The 20,101-nt window shown below is 45.4% G+C and overlaps 1 protein-coding gene across 4 annotated transcripts; it reads right to left on the bottom strand.

Moving 5' to 3' along the window:
• Positions 1–16,986, bottom strand: kansl3 (KAT8 regulatory NSL complex subunit 3). 4 transcript variants are annotated; one of them, XM_084457210.1, is made up of 22 exons: positions 16,811–16,986; positions 16,064–16,334; positions 14,713–14,883; positions 13,999–14,089; positions 13,696–13,881; positions 13,143–13,274; positions 12,631–12,747; positions 12,122–12,220; positions 11,896–11,967; positions 11,153–11,227; positions 10,863–11,020; positions 10,696–10,759; positions 10,043–10,231; positions 9,770–9,926; positions 8,624–8,701; positions 8,173–8,352; positions 6,212–6,299; positions 5,891–6,003; positions 4,855–4,958; positions 4,230–4,428; positions 2,094–2,218; positions 1–19 (listed from the first exon to the last, which is right to left on the bottom strand). In XM_084457210.1, exons 2-22 carry the CDS (start codon positions 16,273–16,275, stop codon positions 17–19), a joined length of 2,613 nt encoding a protein of 870 aa, XP_084313336.1. In that variant the 5' UTR covers positions 16,276–16,334; positions 16,811–16,986; the 3' UTR covers positions 1–16. The 4 variants fall into 4 exon arrangements, with proteins under 4 accessions (XP_084313336.1, XP_084313335.1, XP_084313334.1 ...); XM_084457209.1 differs by having other exon boundaries at positions 4,855–4,955; positions 10,010–10,231; XM_084457208.1 differs by having other exon boundaries at positions 10,010–10,231.
• Between the last annotated feature and the right edge of the window lie 3,115 nt (positions 16,987–20,101).

Raw genomic sequence — 20,101 nt, forward strand, 5'->3', positions numbered from 1 at the left:
GGAGTCCTGGAGGTTTTCACTGCAATAGAAATCAACAACTGAAGAACATTGCTATTCAGGAAAGAGGTTGATTTATCATCTAAAAAACATTTAGATTCTTTTGACCATCCATTTAGTCTTAGTCATTAACGACCTGTAATGTCATTATACCTTATCACTAAGGCAGTGAGTCAATATGTAGCTCATTGAGATTCTTATATTCTTTCCATGTGTCAAAAGAACCAGTTCCCCAGAATGTCAATGGAAGTCCCCTGAGACGAGACCCCCTGTTCCCCGTGGAAGAATGTCCCCACCAGGGTCATCAGACATGAGTGATGGGGGTGAATTTACTCTTGAAAGTGTCAGTCATGAGTTCATCTCCTGTGAACAAAACAGACAAGAAGAAAGGACTTATGTTGAATTGAAACCTTGCTATTAGCACCAGCGACTCTGGACATGTGGGCATTTATACGCTTAGGGAGAGGTAAGAACGGACGGATCGGTATCCTCATCCACCGGCAAGGGGAGAAGGATCAAGGGGCGGCTGTAGCTCAGTTGGTAGAGCGGGTCGTTCAGTGATCGAAGAGTCAGCGGTTCGAATCCCAGCTCCGACTGTCCACATCTCGAAGTGTCCTTGAGCAAAACACCTAACCCCAAATTGCTCCCAATGAGCAGGTTAGCACCTTGCATGGCAGCTACCGCCATTGTTGTGTGAGTGTGTGTGTGAATGGGTGGATGAGAGGCCATTGTAAAGCGCTTTGAGTGCCGCTAAGGTGGAAAAGCGCTATATAAGTGCAGTCCATTTATCAAGGCTGTATCAAGGAGGTCTAAGGAAGAACAGGTACGAACCGAGGTCCGAACCGAAAGCAATCTGATCACTAAAAAGCTCCAAAAACCCCTGACCTTCAACCTGAGCGCCCAAAGACCCGCTGATAAGAAGAGGAAACTGAAGACTCCTCCCCCTAAGGTCACAACAGTACTACCAGAAGGTCAACCCCAAAGGTCAAAAGAGAGCCAGTGCAACAAAGCTGAGGGCGCAAATAAAGGAATGGAACGGGGGCAAACTGAAGAACCGCAGCAACAGTTGGAGGAAATCCTTTCAGAAACAAGAGAACAAGATAACGCCACGGCATCCATTATTTCCCAGAGGGTGACGAAATGTTGACAAGGCTAGACGAAGATCGGGTGTCATCGCCCTATATATAGGTCTGTTTGGGTGTCTGTTTCTCTTTGTGTGTGAATCACAGGGACAAACTGCTGTGTCAGGAGTTTAGAAGGTACGCCCAAAACACACAGCAAGAATGATGACTCGGCTAAAAGAAAAACAATGGCCTAATATTGGAAATGTGCTGAGCTGTATGATGAATATGTAACCTTTATGAATATGTAGGTGGTTAAAGAATAGACAAATCTTCTCGACATCAGCCTAAGTTTCTTCAGAAGCAGTGCGCCGGGGTAAACCTACTGTATTAGGCTGAAGAACTCACCCCTAAGATGGTGGGCGAGGGAGACGCGTGACATCATCAAACTTAAACAAGAATCGATGGACGCTATGATTCAGTGAACAAAAGATCAACCGGGCAGCAAAACAAATTGCTGAGAAGCATTATGACACATTATCTCAAGTCATATGGTTACCATGGCAGTGAGACTATTCAGGAACGAGCGGTCTCTCTTCTTCCAGGGCTGAGGATGAGTGGGCAGTGAGAGACATGAAAGGCCAACATTGCATAAATCACCAACACTTAGCAAAATAGATGACTTTCCCCAATGAGAACATCTTGACTGACTGGATGTGAGGTAAACAGGTAACACAAATATGTTTCCCTCACATTTATACCATCAAACTGGATTGTTTTTAACCAGTCTGTGCTCAAGCCTTGTTCATGTTCAATGTCTGTATTGTTTGCTGTAATTTCCTTGCTTTGTTGATAAATGTTTTTTAGTTTTTTTTTATCGAGGGCCCACCTTTGTACAGCACTTTGGTCGCCTGCTGTCGTTTTAAACTTGCTTTATACATTTATTTTGATTTGATTGTTCCCTGCAAAGAGTGCCAAACTGAAGGGGATGTACTATGTAATGTGTATCGGTGTATTCCGCGGTTGAAGACCCACCTTGGCGTCAGGGGGCTTGACGGTGGTCCCGGTCAGAGCCTCCCCAGGCTGGCCGAGCGAGCCCGCTCTGATTGGCTGTCCTCTCAGGGTCACGGTTATAGTGGTGGGGGCCTTCTGCCCGGCTGCTGCCAACAACACACAGTTACACAACGCTTCATCTCTTTCAGCGAGCATTGTGGGTAAACAGCCTCGTTCAGAATGCATTCCCCCCCCCCCAGACACAGCGATGAACTCTTCTGTGATCCTCGTTCACTGGTGTCAGCAGTGTGTCTATTCTACTTCTAAATAATGATGAGGTTTAATGTAATTGCAGGAGTGGACGATGCACAGGCGACAAAATGACTAGCATAAAGCAAAGCTCACTGAAAGCCCTTAGGAGTGGAGGACATGGCGATTAACACCCATTTCACAATCAACAAGTGCACAGTAAATGTTTGTCTCCAACCTATTATGCATGTTTCTTGTGGTAATGAAAGCATAGAAATGTGATATTTTCCTCATGAATATGAATGAAATGTTTTAAGTGTTATTCATTTTATATGCTCTAAACACTTGTCAAAAGTAAAAGGGCCCTGGAGCACTTTTGCATGTGCTCTTCAATTCATTCCATCTAAGCGAGAAGCACATCCCTGAACAACGGTTGAGGAAGCAGAGCTCAGCGAACAGATCTTTATCCCGTCCCTACAGTCGCCTAAGGGCATAAAGGGACTCAAATCCTCATAGTTGGACACATACGACCTAGCCATACTCTCATCTATCCAACATGATCAAACTATCTGTCAACTGATCCATGTTGTGAAATATAAGGACTATAACTAATGATAATTGTACCCACAATGCACCTAACCTCGATACAAACCTGAGAATCCTAACATTTCGAACAAGCACCAAGAGCTACACCTCAAGCTCTAAACTCTGGATTTAGAAAGTGGAGGGGCCCATGAGGAGAATAGACTGTACCTACTTACTGTGACACCAAGCATAGTTTATGTACAAAGAAAAATTAACTGTGGCAAGCGCCCCCAAGTGGTTGGCTCTGGTACATGTTATAATAATGTTATAACTCTGTCTTTCCAAATAGAAACAAAAGTACTGTACAAAAACACCCCTAACAATATGAATCTTTACACTCGGATGCTACATGGTTGCCAAACTGTGTTTCAGCATCTAGGGTCCTCAACTATCTGCAAACACATTATTATAACGAACGGGTTGATCTCATTGGTCGGGGGACAAAAACAAGAGAAATTAATCCATGGATTTGTTTCCAGTCTTTATTGCAATGATTGAGACAGAGTTGGAACAACGTGGGGGTTTACTGCAGGCTGCCATGCGTGGATATTATTGCTTTCAATTTCTACCTCTTTACCCTGTTCAATGAGATCTGGCGAGTACCTGAAATCATGGATTGTATGTAGCGCATGATCTAACGGCAGGTTTTTATCAAATGCTGTTAAAATGAAGAATTCGCAAACAAAATGAACAGCGAATGGAAAGAGGGTTTAGCAGGTGGACAGCGCTGATGAAGGAATGTAGTCTGAACACGGCCACTGAAGCCGTCGAATGACAGATAATATTCAAAATGCCAACATATTGGGAGATCAATCAATTTTCCACTAACTCATCTTTTTTTTTATTATTATTTTGGCCCACTTCATTCACAGTTGTTACATATTAATTATGTATCAAATAGTTTAACGTATTCACATATTAGCATTTTGAACATTTACAGATGAAGACACCCACTTACTGTAAATAAACATTATGTAATAACATTACTTAGGTAATATTCAATTTCATATCTCACTTCAAACTGGACCGTGATGCTAACAGCTGCTTTCCATATGGCTCTTTCCAAATACAAACAAAAGTACTGTACAAAAACACACCCCTAAACAGCATGAATCTTTCCACTCGGATGCTACATGGTCGCCAGACTGTTTCCGTATCTAGGGTCCTCAAGAACAACTATCTGCAAACACATTATTAATAACGCTGTCCTCTAGCCCCTTACCTAGATGTGGCGCGGCCATAGTAGGCTGACCAGATGCCTGTCCTTCTAACCTTGTCATAAAAAATAAAACGAACCCTGGGCCATTCAGCGTGGTCGTCGGGGTTTGGCAGTTCGAGACATACCAGCGCTCTGGTTGGAGATGTGGGCCAGGCCGGGGAGGCTGCTCGCCAGCTTGGCCAGACCACCGTTGGTGAGTAGCTGGTGGATGGCGGTGGTCTTGGTCACCCCTCCGGTGGAGACCACGGGCATGGCCCGGAGCAGGGTGCTGGTGCCAGCGCCCATGGAGCTCAGGACCTGACCCTGGGGCTTCCCGCTGGGCGCCTGGGGGGGGGGGTGGAGGAGAGGCCTGGTCAGTCACAGCTCCCAAAAGCAACACAGGGGAACGGGGACAATATCGACGGTCGACAGGGTCAGGAGAAGAGCTGGGTATTGATGAGATGCTCCCAATATCAACACCTGAATCTGTAAGCGCATTGTGTTGCCTCTGGGTATGAAATGCGCTATACAAATAAAGCTTTGATTGATTGATTGACTGAATATCTTCCTAATCTGATTCCGTAGCGGTTTTTACTAAATCCCAGGGCTTGACGATCTATTTTTGTCCCTCAGACAAAATCGCTAAGGTGTATTTTAAAGTTCAAAAAAATCGATTCTCAGTCGGATAAGTGGATTTTGGAAGCGTCCGATCGAGGAGCGGTTCTCCGTTCCTGGCCTGTGATAGGAGAGGACGTGGTGGTGGGTGGGTACCTGCGTGCTGCCCAGGTTAGCGGTGGAGGTCGGGCTGGGGGACTTGGTCACGATCTCCTGGAGGCTGAAGCTTAGGCCTTGTAGGAGGCTGCTGGCAGAAGCTGCTGGACACACAAAACGCCAATCAGTGGAGCTTGAATTAAGACATGGCGACCGGCATGACGACACTGCTGTGGTTAGGGTTATTATAGGACTACCCCAATCTAGATACGTAGCCTGTGTTAGAAATGTCCAAAGGTTAAACTTCTTGAGAACACAGTTGCACTGAATGGAGTAATGGAACAGGCAATCAATACAGTGTTTGTTTTGAGATCTTTCCATGAAATGTTCTCACCAAGTGTTCAAAATCATGCTGCCAAACAGACGGGTTCTGTGTTTGACCTCTGTTTGACCTCACTGTGGTGGAATTCTACGTTGTTGTGAGGACGTGTGTCATAGCGAGGCTTCCTGTGGTGCTCAATCTGCCGCTGGTTGAGTTAGGAGAGGTGTGTGTAGGGCTGCACAATTAATCGTGAATTAATCGAAATCGCGATAATGACCTCCGCGATTAACTAATCGCAAAAGTCCGCAATTAATGTGATTAATCATTTTGCTTTGAATTGAGTGTGCTAGGACTACACGGACGAATCACAGGCGCTTATGCTGTCTGACCAATCACATGCGCTCCCGCTGAGTGCGCGGTGCGCAGCAATTTCACTGAGAAGACAGATAGCAGTAGGTCAAGACAAGTGTCACAAGAGTACCTGCAGCCGTGAGTAGTGAAGAAATGAGAGAAAACGAGGTCAGTGAGTTAGTCGCAAAAAAGGGATCAACGTCCGTGATTTGGGAGCATTTTGGTTACGAAAAAGATGGATGTCCCTCAAGTCCAGCAGGTCATATGCAAACTGTGCAGAGCTAAAGCTATTACTATGAAATATTAATCGCAATTATTAATCGCAATTACCATTTTGAAGCAAATAATCGCAATTATTCTATTGGGTCATAATGGTGCAGCCCTAGGTGTGTGGGGCGTGGAGGGGCAGTGGTCAGGAGGTACCTTGGCCAGTAACAGGGGCTTGCGCCTGGACTGGTGAGGACGACCCTGATACCATGTGGAAAGAGCTGACCCCCGAGGTCACGGCCCCAGACACCTCTGAGAGACTAGCAGACCTGCAGTAACACACACAGCCAGTCTGCTCAAAGGTGCTGAGTCGTCAGAGCTGAGCGGAGCAGCTACGACTCCATAGAGGTTTACTTTAAAACTCCAGTCCACAACTCATCAACCCTTTAGCATCAAACACTGCCGGCCAACAATGTGACATTTGAGACGTTTTATTCCCGTGTGTGTTTGTGTGGAGCGGGCGTGAACGGGACATACCGCTGGGCAGTGAGGAGTCCAGACAGCTCCTTCGCTCCGGACACGGACTGCCCTACGGTCACAGTGAGGGGCTTCCCAGAAACCCCCACTGCAGCGGGGAGAAAGAAAAGAGAATGCTGTTCAATTTTCATGAGAGATCGATCACATTGGCGCAAAGACTTGCTCGATCGCCTTGTTGAGAGGGGTCAGGGAAGAATTTTTACAGCTCACTTATCTGGCCCCTGGGTGATACTGTTTTTTTGCTTCCCTCTGGAATATGTAGAGAGTGGGTCGTATACCCTCCTCCCTTGTTCTCTGTAAAGCGCATTGTGTTGCCTCTGGGTATGAATAGCGCTATACAAATAAAGCTTTGATTGATTGATTGATTGATTGAGCTGGTTCTTGTCCAAATGAGGGGTCACTGGACGACTTAAGTGCTCAGAAATAAAAATGCACGACCCTCCCTCTGATGGAAATATATATTTTTCGTTGACCCTCCCTGAGTGATTGAAACCAGGCCAGGTCCAGCCTGGCTTATAGGTGTCCAGTACATACAGTCGTTCTTTTGATAGTTCCGGACAATTTTCATTGCCTGCCTTTCATATGCACTTCCCTTTAGGTGGTGAAGTAAGGCTTATCTGGACATGCAAACATATTTGATTGAGTCAGCAGGCGACATTAAGTGTACATTCACAGGTGCATTGCATTGACCTTGAGTGGTGGCCATGTTAAATTGTGCTTATTGATCTTTATGGAAAGTCCTGTCAAAGGGATGATACATAATGGGTTGTTTATATTAAGAAGAATGTCAAAGGGATGACAGCATGCATATTAAGTAGAATGTCAAAGAAATGATGCGTTAAGCAATGAGACCTCACTTCTGTTTACGCAGCGTTGCCCTGACGTTGAGTGGCAGCCATGTTAATTTGACCTATTAGGGGACATATATGAATGGGACTCCACAGGAAATCTGCACAGCCCATTTCCTGTGTCAAGAGCGAGTATAATCCCTGGAAAGTGTCAGGAAGGCTGTGTTGTGAACAGAAGCTGTTACATTACCGGGTCGGTCAGTCTGGCTAAACACAAAACGCTAGGGATTTCAGGCACCACTGGGTCAGGGTCAGCGGTTCGAATCCCAGCTCCGACTGTCCACATGTCGAAGTGTCCTTGAGCAAGACACCTAACCCCAAATTGCTCCCAATGAGCAGGTTAGCACCTTGCATGGCAGCTACCGCCATTGGTGTGTGAATGTGTGTGTGAATGGGTGAATGAGAGGCCATTGTAAAGCGCTTTGAGTGCCGCTAAGGTGGAAAAGCGCTATATAAGTGCAGTCCATTTACCACTGGAAGTTCCAAAATTCACCCAAAGTAAAAATTATATTTTGATAATTTTAACATGAGTGAAATAGTTAGGACCGTCTTCAACCAAAGAAAATCTTGGTCGACTGACAGCCTACAACATTTTTTTCCTCAGCAAAGGTTTTGGTCGCTTTTTTCCCTCCTTCCCTATTTCCAAAATAGGCAGATTATTCAGTACTAACTTCGTTATTCGGCTTAATTGATTCGTTATGGTATTTTATTAGAACATATTAATTTAGTATTTTTATGTAAGACCATACATCAGGGGCATAGGTTGGATTTGAGCTTTGGCGTAGTAATGCGAGACCATGTTTTTCCCCCCCACTAATTTGCACGCAAACAGGCCAACGTTTTTACCTACAGATCAGACAACAGCTGAAGAAACTATTTTATTTTGATCGATTCAAATTTGTATGAACCAACCCTCCCTGGACTAAAATTAAAAAAGCATGACCCTCCCCCGTTCTCCTCCAGTGACCCGCTCCCATAAATCTCGAACGGCCCGATATAATAAGCCGATATAATCAGCATCGATCAAGCCCTTCTGCGTCTCACTGACAGATGGATAGATGGAGATGGGAGGCCCAGTAGCACATTCCCAGCATCCCCATGTGAGCCAGTTACCTTCCTGAGCGCCAGAGGTGATGGCGCCCCCTGCTGTCTCTCCGTGGGAAACGATGGTGACCTTAATTTTGGCCCTCTTGGAGCCCTTGGTGGGGGTGGGGCTGGGAGTCTGCCTCCTCTTCACATGGGCCCTCAGCTCGTCTCTGTCCAGACCCTCCGTTTGGTCACTGGACACGGGCACTGTAACACACACACACACACACACACAAGCGCGCACACGCACACACACACACACACACATACATAGGTTAACCCACAATCCACTGCAAGCCAATGAAAGTATTTCCACTGCAGGTCGATGGACAATAACATATGTTGCCAGGTGTGAACAGTGTCTGCTGCTCATGATGCACGACGCTGAACTGGTGGTTGTACAGTAGGAGAATGGAAGAACAGGAAGTGAAAGAGAAGAAAAGAGAGGAGGAAAGGAGGAGGAAGGACAGGAACTTACCAAACACACAGGAGGGGGTGCCAGGAGGAAGGCTTTTCCTCACAAGCATGTTTTGTTTCATAAAAGCAGCAAACTGAGCTGAAATGAATCGGAAACAAAGATGGAAGGAAAGTAGTAGAAAGACAGAAGACACAGAAGACGAGAGTGAAAGTATTTCAGTGCCGGGGCTGTCGGAGAGTTGGAGCAAGAAAGCGCAGCATCGAAACCGTTTCAAACAGTTCAACATGAGACGCAACGAATCGATGATGAAAAGTGTTGCCGACTATTTTTCACTGACATGCGAAACATGGTCAAAATAATTTTGTGTGTTTTTTTCAACTCTCGTCCCAAATTCGTCCCGAAATGATTTTACATCCTCTCCTTTCTGGTCCTATTTTTAATCGGCCCCGGGACGACGAGGTGTCCTGAAGCTTGAGCCCTGGTTGTGACTAACAAGGCGATCACGATCAATGTCCAACAACCTTTTCAACAGGGTTTTTCCTGCATGAAGGAATTTTTGGCGCCACCAAAAGAGATTTTAGCCAAAGGAAAATCACCAGTGCCAAAATGCTAAAAAATTGAGAATAAAAATAGCAATTCAAATCCTCTCCAAATGTGTTTGATAGCTTGTTTCTAGTGCAGCCCATCCCTCTTTCTTGCATTGTCCATGGTTTGGACCACTAGTAATCAAGATTATTAATAGACAGGCTATCAGTATCTTTAACATTTTGGCTTCATACCCATTTTGTGTCGTGTCGGGAGATTTTCCACAGATGTGAAAAGTGAGCTCAGTCAGAACAGCGAAGAATACAGGCCTCTATATGCTGGTAGGCTACTCAGCATAAAACAGAAGTTCCCCCCAAAAATGTGCATCACCCCCCAAAGACCCATTCTGAGCCAGGAAAAACCCTGTTTCAACCACTGTAGTCTGCATTCCCACCAAACTCTAGTAAAGAAATGAGCAGCAGTAGAATGGAATGAGTCACTATAACAAGCTCACACTAATAAGTGGGATGAATGTGAGAGATGAGTGTATAGGTCAATCAATCAATCAAAGCTTTATTTATATAGCGCATTTCATACCCAGAGGCAACACAATGCGCTTTAGGTGCGTGTGTGTGTGTGTGTGTGTGTGCGTGTGCGTGTGTGTAGGCAAGGCATACAAACCTTGCGCCTGCTTGTGTGTGAGCACAGTCCCGGACCTCTGCATGTGGGTCTTGAGGAGCTGTGTGGCCGTGATCAGACTGGACTTCTGAGCCGGGGACAGTCCTGACGTCTTGGGCTTGGGGCTTGAGGTGGGACTGCTGCACACGCTCGACAGGTCCTGAGGACACAAGACGGCGTGGATCAGTCGGGACCGTTCTAACGCTGGATCATTCCGGGAATCTGCTCCCCTGTCTTCCTAACCGTGAGGGAGTGGAGAGCAGCCGCAGGCCTGACCTCGGAGCCTGAGGGGGACATAGGGACCCGGAGGGCGGGGGAGGAGGGCCGGACCCTCTCCAGGTCAAAGGGCAGCTCTCGTCGGGGCTTCTTCTTCTTCTCCGTGTCCAGGTCCCTCATCTCTCCGGGGCTGTGTCCGTGGCCCTCCGACCGCGTCAGCACCCCCGACAGGAAGTCCGCTATCTCGTCCTGCGAACGAGCACAGCAGGAGAGAGAGAGAGAGAGAGAGGGTGAGAGGGTGAGAGAGAGTGGGAGGGTGAGTGAGTGAGAGTGGGAGGGAGGGAGGCAGGGAGAGAGAGAGAGAGAGAGAGAGAGAGAGAGAGAGAGAGAAAGAAAGAAAGAGAGAAGGAAAGAGAAAGAAAGAAAGAGAAAGAAAGAAAGAAAGAAAGAAAGAAAGAAAGAAAGAAAGAAAGAAAGAAAAAGAAGGAAAGAGAAAGAAAGATAAAAAGAAAGAAAGAAAGAAAGAAAGAAAGAAAGAAAGAAAGAAAGAAAGAAAGAAAGAAAGAAAGAAAGAAAGAAAGAAAGAAGGGAGGCTTCACACAAAATGAGTAAATGTCTTGATGCTTGTAGAGAAGCTATAGAGAAGGAAAAGGACCCAACGACCACGACACCAAACTCAACTGATTTGAAAGCACAGAGAGATGTGGACCGACCTGAATGCAGCGATCCACCATGGTCTGCGTCAGACCTTCCGACTTCATCTTCGTGGAGTTGATCCTGCGTAAGGAGACCGTTTCAACATGAATGAGAAAAACCCCAGAAAAACGGAGATGCCCTCAAAGTCGGTGGAAACGAAAGAGAAAACGAATCGGCCGCTGACCTCAGGTTGTCGTCGGCTCCACCCACCACCACCAGGCTATTGTCGGCCCTCAGTTTCTCCCTGAACTCTTCCATGGCCTCCGTGCTGCACTGCAAGGCGTTCTGACCAACCACAAACAGCACTGGGGTCTTCATGTCCAGCAGAGGGTCGTCCACATCCTGCCAGTCAAAAAATACAGCAGCAATCAATCCCAGCACTTAAGCACCAAACACACTATATTGGAGAAAGAGTAGTAATATTGTACTATTTCCATGAAGGAAAGGGAAGTGACATCAGAGGGTATTTCCTACCCCTCTGGGTCCGTTGACTGACATCAGGGGGAAGCCGAGACACACCACGGCGGTCAGGTACTCCATGAGAGACACCTAGAGGCCAGACAAGTTCATATCTGCTATACCCGTTTATATTTCTCAAACAGTAGTTACTCTACCCATGACTCCACATCAAGGTTATTATAGTTAACGAAAACTAACTAAAAAACGAAAACTAGTTGTGAAAAAACATTTTAATTAACTGAAATAAAAATAAAAACTAGACTTTCCAAAAAAACGATAACTAACTAAAACTGTAGTGTGTTTACAAAACTAACTAAAATAAACTAAAATTATTGAGAAAATGTCCTTAGTTTTAGTCTTGTATTTCATACATAAGCCTAGTATTTTGGGTGGATATGAAATCTATCCTCCATTTTATTTAGCTGTGCCCCTGCGCAGAAGTAACCTGACGTGCGCCAGATGGATTGTTTCACACAGAGTGAAATAACGTGAGCTCACGAGATCAGGATGGTCTCACAAGGCTAGCGCAGATTTTTTTTTAAAATAAAAACTAAACTAAACTAGCAAACCTGCTTTAAAACGAATCAAAACTAAACTGAAACTGAAAATAAAAAATGAAAACGATATAAAAATAAAAACTATTGAAAAAAGCAAAACTATTATAACTTTGCTCCACATCCATCTCCTCCACCAGTATGCATCTCTGAAGGAAGAGCAACAACACGTACAGCAAGAAAGTAGTAATTTAGTGTCCTTACATGACAGGAAATGAGAGCTCCCACATTCCAGCCAACCAGGATTATGGGTTTGTGAGGGAAGTGACTGTGAACCTGAAGAAATCATTCAAACAAACCGACCTTGTAACTTCAGTATGATGGTAGCAAAATCACTTTCACGTTATTGTAGAGATTAAAAAAAAGCATAGTCCATTTAGCTACACCGGTTCAATCAATATGAATGTGTAGGTTGATGCGAGAGCCGTACCTCAATAACTTTGGCTCTGACGGTACCGAGCATGTACTCCAGACACTGAGTGATGCCTACATTGGCGCCGCTGTTCACATGGGTGTTCACTGGGATGACCTGAGGTGAAGACATGGCAGGTTAGAGTCCGTCTGAAATCTGAAAAACTGTTATCATTATTTATAGGACTCTGGGTACCAACTAAATACTGTACATCTGGTACCACCCCAGCTAAGCCCATCCAATCAACTTATCTGCTAGTTCTGAGACCCATTGGAGCAATCAGTAATTGGACATTTAGTCTACTGTACGCCCCCCCCCCCCCTCCCAAGGTCAGCTAAGGTCAGGAATTGACCCCATTCACACAATTCACACACGACCCCACGCAGGCGTTTTCCCTGAACTCTGCAGGGACAGTGCGCATGTGTGAAAGGGGCTTTATTTGGCTGTTATCATCTCAGTATTTGGCAGCAATTCAAACAATGTTTCTTTTAGCGAGGCCCACTCTGGACTTGAGTCAGTCTACAGACCTTCCCCAGACAGGAGAGCTGGGACTGCCAGGACCTCATCCTGCGGGAGGTGGAGAACGCGGGGTTGGTGGGTCCCGACGGGGCGATGAGGATGAGCGGGGAGCCGGGCAGCTTGCTCTGGAGGACAAAACAAACACACACAGACCAGCGTCTATTCTCTCTGTCACATCACTAGGAACCCAATACAGCTGGAACTTACACAACCCATTACATTACAGTCATTTAGTAGATGCTTTTATCCAAAGCGACTAATAATAATTGCATTTAACGTAGGAAAAGCCAATGTACTACTACTTGCCAGAACTCACAAGTGCATCTTCCCTCTAAAACAAGTGACTAAGAGCATAATCTAGTGCTGAAGGCAAAGTGCAAGAATAGCAATCTAAAATACAATACAATAAAATACAAGTGCTTACATTGAGCATGAATTACACTGTAGCGAGCTAATACACTTGCTGTAAACGGTCTCGGTAACTAAAGAAAACCATGGTGGAGTTGAAGCTGCGTGGTACCGGTTTGTTGTGAGACAGCACTCCCACAGCGGGGTCCCAGGGCCTCTTCAGGAGCAGAGACAGGGCCTCCGCTCCGGCCGCGCCCGTCTTCACCGACGACGTCAGCAGCATCCGGTCAATCAGGGAGGGCAGCTGGACAGAGACAGGAGGGGGTGGTCAGTCCAGAACCTGGGCCTGGCATGAACCCATCCTCTTACTTACATGAATGGAATTCTGAATGGTGTTAAGTGAGGTTGTGGGGGGGTTGTGCAATGGGTCAAGGTGTTTTTTTCACTGGGGTACGTGCAATACGGGTTATGTGCTATATATGTATTATGTGTAATATGTAGGATATGTGTTGTTTCTGTATAGAGGCGATCTATGTATTGAGTCCAAGACAAATTTCCCTAAGGAGACAATTGGGCCAATCTAAGACGATTTTCTGTCCCGACAGATAAAGTTTTCAGAATCTGGATAAAGTATATCGAATCGTATCGTATCATTAATCTATTATGTAAAAACATAAAATAAACATCCAATAAAATTAAAAGAGCCGGTATGTGTGAGAGCGTACCTTGCTTTTGAGCGTCTGCAGGATGTCCAAATAAGCAGCCAGCATGGCCAGACTGAGGGACTCGATCATGGTGGTGTGTAGCCACTGGGTTAGCTTGGTGTCCCAGTTGATGCTCGCTAGCGCGTGACGCACCTTCCTGGCGCACTTGTCCACAGCGATCCTGCGGAGGACCGGCTCGTTGGACGCCTGGGAGACAACGATGGTGAGAGGGACAACCGTTAAAGACCATAATCTATAACATCGTGATCTTAACGGAACCACATCTCAAACCAATCTGTGATTTGAAGACGGTCGTGAGCTTACGTTTTCGTTGGCCAACCGGGCCAGCCTCTCAGCTTGCAGGGCCTTCAGGACTTTGTTGAATAATTTATTTTGAGTTATTGACCATCCAGTCCTGCAAGGAAGAAAGGGGAGGGTTACCATTTACAACTGAAGTTGAGACACGCTGACTGGGTGTAATAACCAGTCTACAACAGTTGAGCAAAACAGGTCGCATGACACAATGTTACAGTGTGGCGGCTGTAGCTCAGTTGGTAGAGCGGGTCGTTCAGTGATCGAAGGGTCAGCGGTTCGAATCCCAGCTCCGACTGTCCACATGTCGAAGTGTCCTTGAGCAAGACACCTAACCCCAAATTGCTCCCAATGAGCAGGTTAGCACCTTGCATGGCAGCTACCGCCATTGGTGTGTGAGTGTGTGTGTGAATGGGTGAATGAGAGGCCATGAGCAGGTTAGCACCTTGCATGGCAGCTACCGCCATTGGTGTGTGAATGTGTGTGTGAATGGGTGAATGAGAGGCCATTGTAAAGCGCTTTGAGTGCCGCTAAGGTGGAAAAGCGCTATATAAGTGCAGTCCATTTACCATTTACGCTCCACGTTATTTTTGTAGGCCTACTTCTGTTGTGTCTGTGTTTTCTGTTCTGTTTTCTTTTTTTAAAGATGACCTACAGTAGCGTGTCCTTGCAATCAAACGGAACAGTTTGTCAAGTGTAGAGGAGGTTTGAAAAGAGCCCACTAACTTGTTGATGTGTTCCTCCCAGTCATCCGGGGGAGGGGGGCCGTCAGCAACGGTGCGAGCGAATAAAACATGGCGCTCGCATTCTTTCATCACGCTGCGAGCCTTGTGGTTGTCGTACAGAGGTACAGGTGTAGGTGTGACCGTCTCCACGTCGATCGACGGGTCCGATTCCCTGTAGAAGGAAGATCGGCATGTAAACGCTTGCATGGAACGCAGCACAACTTCCCAAAATCCCATCATCCATTATTGAGGGTTCCTACTGTTTTCTAGAGATCATTTTCCAGGACATTTTCTGTCACGGTAAAGCTGGTATGACAGGGATCACACTAATGTTCCTCTCTGTGGAAGTCTGATTTTAAAGACATACATTTGGGCTCCCATTCAGTGTTTTTTTTTACCCTGGCTTCCCATTATTATCCAACTCCCTCAACAATGCCCAACACACATTTGAAACAATTTCACTTGGCCAGAGTTGAATCACAAACCTAAACCTTTACATGGAAAACAAGATAGGAAGCAGCACATCAACTCTAGCAACTGAACCAAACATGCTAACTTGACCGATTTAACATTATTCAACCTTTTAGAACAAGTGGGGAATAAAGCAACATGAATCTACAAACCTCATATGAAAAAAAAGTTACCAGCCAGTATTGACTAATATTTGACCGTTAATATGATCGTGAGCATAACTTTGGCCTTCGACTTTCAGATGGCAGTATTATCCGTTTTGCCAAATAGCTCATTCTCAGCTTAAGGAAAATAGGAGAATGTTGAAATATTTATCCAGGATAACAAGATTTTGCAAGATAATTTACTTTTTCTCTCATTCATTCCCGTGTGTTTTCCATGACTGGAAAACTGGTCATCTGTTTTCCAGGTTTTCCATGACGCGTGGAAACCCTGGGTTAAACATGATAATTGCCATGCCAAGACTGTGTTTATGGTCACACCTAAACATATGTACAGCAGGTGCGAATGAAAGGTGCGAAGTGTGCAGAAATGGCGTATTCAGCAGGACTATGTGCAGTGGTTCTCTAGCCTAGAGGTTAAAGGCCATACAATCCCACTGAGCAAAGACACGTCTAGAAGATGTCTTTTAGACGTCTTTTTTGTCTTTTTCGGACGTCCAAAGACATCCAATTAGGAGCCAGAATGAAAGTTTCTTTTAGACGTTCAGATTTTGAACCTGTTCTGCACGTCCACAGACGTCTTAGAGGGGTCCAAGCCAGACGTTTGAATATTGAGGGGTCCAGCAGACGTACAAACGGGGTTCTGGACCGACGGACGTTATTAAGACATGATCTGAACGTCTCCCTGACGTTGCGTGTTTGCTGGGATGCTTCACTCACAGTGAGGAGTCGGGCTGGCGACGGGGTGTCACGAACAGCATGCGCGTGGGTCGCGCGCTGCTGGCGTCTGGGTGCGCGTTCCAGGGTTTGGCGTAGCTGTGGTCCAGGAACACCAGGTCGAGCTCGCGCTCATGGGCCGACAACTGGAACAACAAGGACGTCCCCATCCTCCGCGCGGACGTCTGGAAGTCCCTGTCCCCACCCCGGTGCATCCTCTACGGGGGCCCCAGAGGGCCCTGACGTTCCAAGGCTTGGGAGTTTCAATGCAAACCTGTAAAACCATATATTGTGTTAGTTACTCGGACGTCTGGAAGTCCCTGTCCCCACCCCGGTGCATCCTCTACGGGGGCCCCAAAGGGCCCTGACGTTCCGAGGCTTGGGAGTTTCAATGCAAACCTGTAAAACAATATATTGTGTTAGTTACTTGATCTTGACGACCTGGAATGCTCTCATCGTGGCCTGCTTGTTCGCAGGATGCTAGTTAGGGTTAGGCTGTCAACATAACCATCAGCTAGCTGGTTTTCTATTGTTCTTTTCAGGTTAGCTAGTCAGTTATGTGACTAGCCTGTCCCCCGTTGCTAGCTAGCTATCCTAACGTACATAGCAGTAACAGTTCCTTTAGAAAGTAAAGAGGATTCGTGAGTAAACATGCTGTCTATAATGCTAACAAACACCAACGAGCACAATGATTAGCTAGCTAGCTTAGCCTGCCGTGTCTAGCCTAACTAGGCTATACCAGTTACTCACCCTTTACTGCTGTTATTTCCATTGGTAGTGGGCTGTAAATGTACTCGAAATATTCTTCAGAAGAAGTATATCAAAGTGAAGTAATACCCCAATTCTAAATCTCATTAATGTATCATCTATAGCGGTCAAAATGTTGAGCTAATGTTGGTGAGCTGGGTTTGGTGCGCAGATCCGCCTCGCTGGTGTCTCTGGACAGACTGGACACATGCAAAACACGGCATGGAGTCACTGAGACACATGCAAAACACGGCATGGAGTCAAAACACGGCACGGAGTCACTGGACACATGCAAAACACGGCCCGGAGTCACTGGACACATGCAAAACACGGCACGGAGTCACTGGACACATGCAAAACACGGCACGGAGTCACTGGACACATGCAAAACACGGCACGGAGTCACTGGACACATGCAAAACACGGCACGGAGTCACTGGACACATGCAAAACACGGCATGGAGTCACTGGACACATGCAAAACACGGAACGGAGTCACTGGACACATGCAAAACACGGCACGGAGTCACTGGACACATGCAAAACACGGCACGGAGTCACTGGACACATGCAAAACACGGCACGGAGTCACTGGACACATGCAAAACACGGCACGGAGTCACTGGACACATGCAAAACCCGGCATGGAGTCACTGGACACATGCAAAACACGGCACGGAGTCACTGGACACATGCAAAACACGGCACGGAGTCACTGGACACATGCAAAACACGGCACGGAGTCACTGGACACATGCAAAACACGGCACGGAGTCACTGGACACATGCAAAACCCGGCATGGAGTCACTGGACACATGCAAAACACGGCACTGAGTCACTGGACACATGCAAAACACGGCACGGAGTCTTTGAAAGAGCCGGATCCGGTATCTTGAGTAACCAGTTGGGCTGACGAGAAAGGGTCTGGGCAGGTTGGGATGTGGGTATAGGAATGAGTGAAATCTTTGCTACATAACTTTTTTGTATTCCTTCTACAGCATGTATGTATGTAACTTTCCCACTGTGTACTATTTGCCCCACTATTTTAAGACTGTATATTTATTTGCCCAGGGACTGCGAGTGGAAATTAGCTGTCTAGCTATAACCTTGTACAGTGCATCTCTCCCTATTATATAGGGTGAAATGTCTACTGTACCTTGTCCCTGTCTTAAAAATAAATCAAATCAAATAAAAAATGAAGCATAGGACATTGGGCAGTGTTGTGATTAGTTGGCTTTTATTTACTTAGTTGGTTTTTATTTACTGCTGACGATTCACTATTTCAGGAGTTTGTTCTCCTGCAAATTATCCCTCCCAGTTGTGTCATCTAATTCTAGCTCCTAAAGTTTCTCTGGCTCATTGCTTAAAAGCAAGTGATTTAATTCATTCATTTTGCTTTTGTTACAAATGTTTGGCCTTCATTGGTATTGTTGATTCAGACACGCAAAACAACTAAATTGTGTAGGTATGACTATGGACATTGTATTAAAGTGTCACTCCACAATGATACACACAATTTACTTTATTAAAATACAGGATTAAAAACAACAACACTGGGACAGTTTTGATACTGAGCAAATTAAATTGTACATCATTGTATTTACATCATCATCATTACAAAACAAAGATAAGACGATTGAAAACTACACATCTATGTGTAGGATACTTGCCACAACATTCTTGACAAATATTGTTTTTCCTTTCTACAGTATCTGTGTAGAAGTCACTGGCTCGAGCCTTGCTCCTGTGTGCTTTGCCTTCAATGCTCAATACTGCATGCTACCATTTTGCTATGAAACCAGGTCTACACTTGTGTGTACACACACACACACACACAGCTAACGTTAAATTGTTTTCTTTAAGCACTACCCATTGCCAGATCGATGTGGATAAGACATGGCACGCTGTGGAGTCCTCCTGAAGGAACATATACTGTATATGTACAGTACTGTAGGCTACTTTGTCTTGATGCTTTTAATGTCTCATGTCTCATTCTAATGACATGCTCTTTAGAAGTATTACACCTTTGTCACAATGTTACCCAAGTAATTTTACTGCAATACAGGCAGTGTAATGTAATGTAGTCCAGGTATTACCAGAGGTGATGAAGAAACTAAACTTATTTACGTAATGGTTAACTCGCCTTCAACTCAATCTCCATCTGAATGGAACATTGATTTAGTGGCAGAGCAAAAGTGATCTTTGTTCTGTTGAAATGTTTTCCTCCCATTTGTGTAATTCCAAAGGTTCCTCTGGCTCACTGCTTAAAAGCAACAGAAACACATAACCCTCTTATTATTCATGCACATACGACCACTTCACATCGTCATCATGGTGAGTGTCTGTTTTTTAATTAAATTAGAAGGTATTACAAAAGGCCTTCATTGGGATTCTCTAGGGATCTTGTTGGCATCAATTAAACAAGCTTAGTCAGGCATATATTTTGTTATTGTTAACGTGTAGGTTAAATTAAAGACGTAAAACATTGATTTGAGAATAAAATATTTGTGTATAAAAAAAACCAAAAGGGGTGTGGTATTTTACTAGATGAAGAGTAGGGTCATGACTGGTCGTCTTTTGAAGAGATTGACTGTTCCTCCTCCGTTCTCCCCATGTAGAGGTCACTGGCCCTAGCCTTGCTCCTGTGCGTCCTGCCTTCACTGCTCGATGCTGCGTGCTACAGGTTTCGTATGAAACTAGGTAAAAGACAACGTTTACTGTTCACACAAACACACACCCAAACAGCTGACGTTTAATTGTTTTCTTCCTTAGGCGAGACCCGCTGCCAGGACAGTGTGGATAAAACATGGCATTCTATGGACGAATCCTGGAGGAACAGTGCCTGCATGGACTGCACTTGTGATGAATGCTGCCAAGCGTAAGTGCAGTTCTACTCCTAGAGGCTGAATCATCCCTGTGATCAACATACACACGTCAACGGGTCACATTTATCTTAAACACCAGCATAGTATACGCGTAGTAGTACAATAGACCCTCAGCCATAACAGCCCATTTTTATTTAACCTTTTGTATTGTAATTTGCTGCCTCTTGGCCAGGTCGCTTTTGAAAAAGAGATTCTTTATCTCAATAAGCTTACCTGGTTGAATAAAGGAGTAATAAAAAAATAAACATTTAAAGTAAAGGCAATGTAGTAGTTTACCAGTTGTATGACTTGTATTCCTTGTGTGATGAATTTCTACCTTTTACTTATGATGACTATTTGATGGCAGGTATTCGACTCCTGTATCTTACCCTGAGGACTGTGTTAAGGAACTTGACTTGGTAGCGTGTA

The sequence above is a fragment of the Borostomias antarcticus genome (genome assembly GCF_949987555.1).
Source record: "Borostomias antarcticus genome assembly, chromosome: 23".
In the NCBI taxonomy this organism is placed as follows: Eukaryota; Metazoa; Chordata; class Actinopteri; order Stomiiformes; family Stomiidae; genus Borostomias; species Borostomias antarcticus.